Source organism: Pelophylax lessonae (genome assembly GCF_965119305.1).
Source record: "Pelophylax lessonae genome assembly, chromosome: 2".
Lineage (NCBI taxonomy): Eukaryota > Metazoa > Chordata > Amphibia > Anura > Ranidae > Pelophylax > Pelophylax lessonae.
This window is the reverse complement of record NC_138769.1, coordinates 456,078,711-456,086,650: the sequence shown is the minus strand read 5'-3', so window position 1 is coordinate 456,086,650 and position 7,940 is coordinate 456,078,711. Positions and strand designations below refer to the sequence as shown.

Below are 7,940 nucleotides of genomic sequence, written 5' to 3'. Positions count from 1 at the left end.
TGAGTTTCACTTTTTAAATTGAATTACTGAAATAAATACAATTTTTGAAGATATTCTAATTTTCTGAGATGCACCTGTATATTCTAGTATACACATTATTCAGTGCATTATGTACTGCACCCTGGATAAGGTCTGCACAGGGGCGTAACTACAGGGGTTGCAATTGCATCCGGGCCCCCATGCTCCAGGGGGCCTGTGCGGCTCCCCTGTACACCTGGATAGGAGGGGTGGCGGGGGCAGCATGTAGAAAAATCACTGTCCTCCTTTTTTCCTCCTGTAGCTGCAGGAGAAAAATGGAGGAGATTGATTCCTCTGTATGCTGCCTCCGCCACTTCTCCTATCCAGTTCCCCTTTGTTCTGCTGTCTCTGAGCCCCTGTGTGCTCCCCTGGTCCCCCCACTGTGCTGCCCCCTGTACTGTGCTCCCTCCCCTCTCCTGCCGGCTGCTGCAGGGGATGTGTCACAATAGAGAACCAGAAAGGGGTTGGTAAATATGAAATTTACCAGCTCCTTCCTTTTCTGAATGGACAAACAAAAAAATAAATTAAATGATAACAAAATAATACAATTAAAATACCAAAATATAAAAAATACTGACACCAGTAAACTTCCAGGATCGCAAAGGTCACACTTGCAATTGGGCCCTGGAATTCCACCATCGTGGGGAGGCCCCAAGATTGAAGGAAAGGGCCCCTGGCCAGGGGTCTGGGGGGCCCTTCATGGTTTCTTGCACCGGGGCCCTGAAGGTTCTAGTTACGCCTCTGGGTCTGCATATTCCCTGGTGCCAAAATGGTGCTGAGTTGCATTGACCTGAAAATAATATGATTTCCATAGTCAATGCGACTAAAGTCGCAGCTGAAATTGCACTAGTATGAAGAGTTTGCGTTTTATTGAACACAAGTGATTGCTTTTGCAGAGCATTTGCAAAGCTAGCGTTACAGTATGATCATGGATGTATGGAAATATACAGTATTGGAAGGACAGAGAGCACACACCGCAAGGAGGATGACTGATTTCCTGATGATCGATTTCATTCCCAAGAAGATGATCTTCTATGGAATGTTTTTCCTACACAATATGATCATGGATGTGTGGAAATATACGGTATTGGAATAACAGAGAGCACACACCGCAAGGAGGATGACTGATTTCCTGATGATCGATTTCATTCCCAAGAAGATGATCTTCTATGGAATGTTTTTCCTACACAGTATGATCATGGATGTATGGAAATATACAGTATTGGAAGGAGAGAGAGCACACACCGCAAGGAGGATGATTGATTTCCTGATGATCAATATCATTCTCAAGAAGTTGATCTTCTATGGAATGTTTTTCCTATACAGTATGATCATGGACAGGGGCAGACTGGCAACTTTCAGCCCAGGGAGGCAAGTAGAAACCAGAGGCCCATGGTGCAGCGACTTGGCCCCACTCTCCCTCTTCCCGTCCTCCTCCTGACCCCCATTCCAAGCTGAAGCCCTGCTCCAGGTACTCTACTCACCAGCTGAATCCGGGTTCCCAACCTGTGCAGCAGTAGACGGTTGGGGGGAGCTGGCCAGGGGAGGAGAGACTTAAGTGGGGCATGGAACCGGCCTCTGCTCAGACACAGTTTACACCGTCCATGCTGGGGAGGGAGGCCTGCATTCTGTCCTTGTCTTCATCCCGCACTCAGTAGGTCAGCGGCAGAGACTTTTTACTTCTCTTCACAAGGAATCCTTTAGGCATGTCTGTGGCAGAAGTGGTGCAACCTATTTACAGGACATCAGAGCGGCCCAGGGGGCAATTGCCCCCCTGCCCCAGTCCTCCCCTGATCATGGATGTATGGAAATATACAGTATTGGAAGGACAGAGAGCACACACCGCAAGGAGGATGACTGATTTCCTGATGATGATTTTATTCCCAAGAAGATGATCTTCTATGGAATGTTTTTCCTACACAGTATGATCATGGATGTGTGACATGCTAGTCATCCCAGCAATGATTGACCTGCCCACTATAATAAGGACATGTCATGAGAATGGACCTCTGTATACACAGAGTATACAGAGTGTAGGGAGCCTCCAGTCCTATGTGATGACTGAATAACTCCAGCAGTACTGGAAAACGTAGACTCGGTGCCCGGACTCGTCCAGACAAAGCGTGGCACAGCTTTGTTTGTCCTGCTGACAGCCGCCTCCTATCCGGGGGCTTCTTCAAACATCTCCGCACACTGGAACCGCCCCCTTTTCCTACTCCTCCCCCTCACAGCTCAGCAGCGGAAACTACGAGGGGCTGAACCAGAGCCGGGGAGGACCGCCCTCTTCCCCTCACACAGACCGGTGGGCGGAGCTGCCCTGCATGCACCAGAGAGAGAAGGCGGGGCATATCGGCACTCACATAGGACAGAAGACGGCGTTCTGCTCTCACCCAGCTGTGGAGGCGTGGTTTGTCTGGTTTCACTCAGCAGAGAGGGCGGGGTTTATTTGCTCTCATGCAGGGGAGGGGCGGAGTTTCTGCGCTCTCCTCAAGTTTGGAAAGGAAAGTTGAGAAGCGGGAACCCCAAATACCTGAGAGGAAAAGAGAGGTGATGCGGGGTGTCCCGTCCAGAAGATGAGAGGAGTGCTCTTCCTGGTCCCTGAGGGCTGACTTTTCTCGTAGTGTTTGGGGACATGCCCGGGAGCCGGAGGAGCTCGGAGTTTGTGTGCTAGGCTGGGGAGAGGGATGGCGGCGGAGGACGGGGGAGACCCCAGAGACGAGGAGGGACGGGGAATAAGGAGGAGGAAGAAGAAGCGAAGGAAAAGTCCGAAGGAGAACAAGGTGAGGAGCGTCTGCTCCAACCTGCTCTATGACTCCTCCGGTAAGGCGGCCCACGACAACCCCAACCGGCACTACGCCGCCAACTCCATCAAGACCACCAAGTACACGGCGCTCTCATTCCTGCCTAAGAACCTCTTCGAGCAGTTCCACCGCCTGGCCAATGTCTACTTCGTCTTCATCGCCCTGCTCAACTTCGTGCCCGCAGTCAACGCCTTCAAACCTGAGCTGGCCCTGGCCCCAGTCCTCTTCATCCTGGCCGTCACTGCCATCAAGGACCTCTGGGAGGACTACCGCCGATACCGATCTGACAACGAGATCAACCACATGGACTGCCTCGTCTACTGCAGGTACACGAGGGGGAGATGGAGTCATCCCAAGTTTAGGGGGGTAAAAATGTGGGCCATCCCAGGCAAGAAAGGGGGTGATTAGTGGTAAAGGGTGATTGGTGGTAAGGATTGTTTTAGTTGGGGTGATCGGTGGTATAGAAGGTGGTTATTAGTAAGATATGGTAGTATCATTGGGGTGATCAGTGGTAAAGTTTAGGTGATCGGTGGTAAGGGATTGGGTATATGTGGCGATCGGTGGTAAGGGATGGGGTATTTGGGGTGATCGGTGGTACAGAAGATGGTTATTAGTAAGATATGGTAGTATCATTGGGGTATTTGGAGTGACCGGTGGTAAGGGATGGGGTATTTGGAGTGACCGGTGGGAAGGGATGGGGTATTTGGGGTGATCGGTGGGAAGGGATGGGGTATTTGGGGTGATCGGTGGGAAGGGATGGGGTATTTGGGGTGATCGGTGGTGAGGGATGGGGGATTTGGGGTGATCGGTGGTAGGTAATGCATGTTGTTATATTTTAGGTGATCAGTAGAAAGGTATTGGGGTTTTCGATGGTATGCAATGCATGCTATATTTTTAGGTGATCAGTGGTGTAAGGGATGATGGCATTGGGGTGATCGGTGGAGATTACACTGATGGCACACGTGTGTGTGTTGTATGTGGGGTATCACATGGATGTCAGCTGACAGGGAGTACACAGCAGCGGTGTGTGAATAGTGTTGTGATGGGGGCTATGAGCTGTGCCCTCCTCGATCCGCCCCCCTGTGAAGATGGAGACAAGAGAGTGTTTGAGTAGAAGCTGCCACGTTTTGTGCCTCCATTCATAGGAGAGGAGGGGGAGGGTCCATACACAGCCTTCTCTCCCCCTTCGCTGTCTGACCTGATGTTGTCTTGGTGGCAGTCAGTGTTTGTTTTCTTTCTGGGGGGTCATTCATTCCCTATGGAGCTATCCTCCCAGCACGTGTCAGTGATTGTGTGCTGTCATTCCATCTTCTTGTACAATGACACAGCCTGGAGGCTCAGACAGCAGTCCTCTCCATGCAGAGAATTCCTTCACTTCCTCCTCTCCTCACCTGGCCTCATCTGAATAGTCAATGGGTGTCTGTGATGTGGAGGTCATTGGTGCCTTCTGTGTCCCCCCCCTCCCCCCTATATTCCAGGGGAAGATGTGGTCTCACTCCAGCCATTCCAGCAGCTACACCACTGGAGCTTGCTAGTTCTTATAAATTGTTTTAGTTTCACACTTGCTGGATCCATTTAAAACTTGGCAGATGAAGTCTGTTTGACAGGTACTGAAGATGTCAGTGTGATTATCTCTGATCCCTACAACCAGTTATGTGTGAAATAGTCATTAGAGCTGAGCTGAATTCCCCCCCCCCCCCCCCATTAATATATAGCCAGTTACACACATGTAATAATTTACTGATGTTTACACTCAGGATTTTGTTGACCGAAGGATCCTGAGTAAAATGTTTGGTAAAGGCCTTGCATAAATGCATATTTGTATAAAACTCTTCATTATTAGCGTTGCAGTAAGCACACATAACATGCATGTGTGCATAAATCACGGCACTTAGGCTCCGTTCACATTAGGGTTACCACCTTATCTTTTTAAACCAGGACACATATTTAATTTACACAGATTCTGAGGCTAATATAATGCACATAAGGCCCCTTTCACACAGGCTTTCTGGTCCACCTGTCAGTTTTTCAGGCGGACCTGATCGGATGCTCCATGCAGCCCTATAGAGCAGCGGATGTCAGCGGAGAAATCTCCGCTGACACTCGCCGCTACCCGATCCTGTCCGTGAAATACAGACGGATGGAAACCCTATTTTCCATCAGTCTGGAGGATCAGATCGGATGGAAACGGACAAATGGTCTGTTTTTATCCAATCTCCCATAGAGGAGAGTGGGGATCTGACGGCTCCGTCTCTGCAAAGTAAGCGGAGACGGAGCTGTCATCCGCCTGCTCAGCAGGGATCAGCGGATCGATCCCCATTGAGTAAAACTAAATCCATCAGGCGCACCGCCCCTGTGAAAGGGGCCAAAGGCACTAAGTGAGTTTAATTACCATCCTTTTCTGCCACAGAATCTGTGTAAATGTGTGTCCTGGTTTAAAAGGATGAGGTGGCAACACTAGTTCACATACTGGCATATCGGATCACGGGCAAAATCGACGCGATTCTGCCCACGATCCCGAGTTGTCAGTCCCTGTCAGAATACATAGGGGTTAATTTACTAAACCTGGAGAGTGCAAAATCCGGGTCCAGCTCCGCATATAAACCAATCAGCTTCCAGTTATTTTCTGTCAAAGCTTAAAGGCTTTTTTCTTAATGCATTCTATGCGTTCAGATAAAAAAAAAACCTGTGTGCATCAGCCCCCCTAATACTTGCCTGAGCCCATCTTTATCCAGTGATGTTGCAGGGGTTTCTCAGCTACCTGGGACTCCCCTCCTCATTGGCTGAGACAGCAGCGTGGCGCGATTGGCTCCCGCTGCTGTCAAAGTCAGTCAGCCAATCAGGAGAGAGAAGGGGTGGCCTGGTTTGCAGCTCAATGTCTGAATTGACACAGGGAGCTGTGACTTGGCTCGGGTGCCCCCACAGCAAGAACCAACAGGAGGGAGGGGCGTTTCCGCATATACTTGTGGGGGTAGGTAAAAGGAGCACCTGGTTTCCAATTAGAAGTAAAATAGAGGTGAATATATAGTCGTTTTATTGAACGCGGCAAAGCATGATAAACCAATGCGTTTCCAAACCAGCCTCATCACTCACATCCCCGTCACTTCCCCTCCAGTCTCTCAAACACCCCTTTCCCATCTTCTGAAACCCCAATTCTTTACTTCTCTAGGTTCTTAATCCGATATCCTACCCAGTGCATCCCATCATCTCTCTACTTCCCCCCCCCCCCCCCCAATCTATTTCTCTCCTACACATACCCCCCCCCCCCCTTGTGCCTCCCCTGTCCCCAAAACCCCCTACCTTCTCTGCCTCCAGAACCCCACCCTGCCCACTCCTCCTCTCTCTACCCCCCATCCAAGCCACCCTGCCCACTCCCCTTTCCACTTCCAGATTCCCTTCCCCTTCACCTCCCTTTCCACTTTTCCCTTTTCCCCAGCATTTACATCAGTACGGCTCCTTTCCCAGAGATTTCAGTGCTACAGATAAACCAGTTTGGGTACATCCCCACCCATCATGGCATATAGCAGCAGGTCAGTGACCTGCTGAAGACCCCTGTTTAAGGTCCCTTTTCACACTGGCTTTCCAATCAGGTCCGCCTGATCGGATGTACCTCTATGGAGTGGCAGATGTCAGCGATGACATATCCGCTGACATCCGCTGCTCTCCGGTCTGATGTGGTCCGTGAAATCCAGATGGATGGAAACCCTATTTTCCATTCGTCTGGAGGATTGGATAAAAACTGACAGGTGGTCCATTTTTATTCGATCCTATAGAGGAGAGCGGGGATCTGACAATTCCGTCTCTACAAAGTAAGTGGAGACTGACCCGTCATCCGCCTGCTCAGCGGGGATCGGCGGATCGATCCCCGCTGAGCAAAACGAAGTCCGTTGGGTGAAAAGCCTGTGTGAAAGGACCCTTTAATATCTTTCAAGTATCTTTTGGATTTGTATTTTAGACCACACCACTTTTTAAAGAGGAAGTAAACCCTCCTCTGCAAGTTGTACCTATAGGTAAGGCTTACCTATAGATACTGTAAATATCTCCTAAACATGTACCGTTTAGGAGATATTTACCTTAAATGCAGCCAGTGACGTCACTGGCGCATGCGCTCTGAAGGAATGGCCGTTGGATTCCGTTTCTTCAGAGCCCCGTGGCGTGACCGTCGGCTCCCGCGCGTGGGAGTGACGTCACCGCGGCTCCGGCCAATCAGATGGCCAGATGCCGTGATCCCGGAAGACGGGCGACTGGACATGTCGCCCGTCATACAGGTAAGTGGGCGGCACGGCGGCGGGCTCGTTCTAAGGTAAGTATTTCATAATGAGCTAGTATGTGGTGCATACTAGCTCATTATGTGTTTCTCTTTCAGGTTGCAAAAAAAATAAAAAATAAATTATGGGTTTACAACCTCCTTTAAGAAGCTCCTCTCATCCATTACAATATTATCCTCCTTCCCTCCAGTTCCTTTTAATTTATTAGTTTAATTTATTAGTTTTTAAATATGTATTTTTAAATACGTAGACTGTTTTCTAAATACAGCTTTACTCTTTTATATGATGCTTTTACATATAAGTAGATGATGGCCTCTAGAAATAGGGGCTACCTACAGCGCTTGCTAACAATTATTCCAACAATTCAGGTAAATGATATGCGCATCAAAATTCTCCATGCAAATATGCAATAAAGGACAATTCATAAAGTGCATGTAATAATTATTTCAAATAAAGTGCATATAATAAACCATTTATATAAGGTGCATATAGTAAACAATATATATAAGTGCAAGTGTCTCATCAGTGCTCTTTCAAGTCCATAGCTATATAACCATAAATAAGTGACTGTAGTGATCACAGTTCAAAGGAAAAATTCCTTGTGCAAAACGCTTATCCAGTAAGGATCAAAGTGCTGGTGCTCGTGTAGATTTATTCAATCAGTCTTGTGGCATATGGATGGCATAAATCACTCTCCACCGTGGTAAAGGTGGGTAACTCACCATATGTTGTAGTTCTTAGATGCCGTATAACATTAAGACCAATATCGCTTGATTGGCTATCAGGGCCAGGGCAGGTACCCTTTATGATATAGACACTCCGTTCCTTAGGTAGTGGCAGGTCCCTCCTTTCT

At 48.7% G+C, this 7,940-nt stretch overlaps 1 protein-coding gene across 2 annotated transcripts in view; it reads left to right on the top strand.

Moving 5' to 3' along the window:
• The first annotated feature begins 2,453 nt into the window (after positions 1-2,453).
• The window catches only part of ATP10A (ATPase phospholipid transporting 10A (putative)), a 454,793-nt gene continuing 449,306 nt past the window's right edge, over positions 2,454-7,940 (top strand). Inside the window, exon 1 of one of the 2 annotated variants that reach the window (XM_082245266.1) lies at positions 2,454-3,145. In XM_082245266.1, the coding sequence (XP_082101392.1) occupies positions 2,703-3,145 (443 nt within the window). In that variant the 5' untranslated portion in view covers positions 2,454-2,702. The remainder of the gene's footprint in view (positions 3,146-7,940) is intronic. The other variant, XM_082245265.1, reaches the window with a different exon arrangement.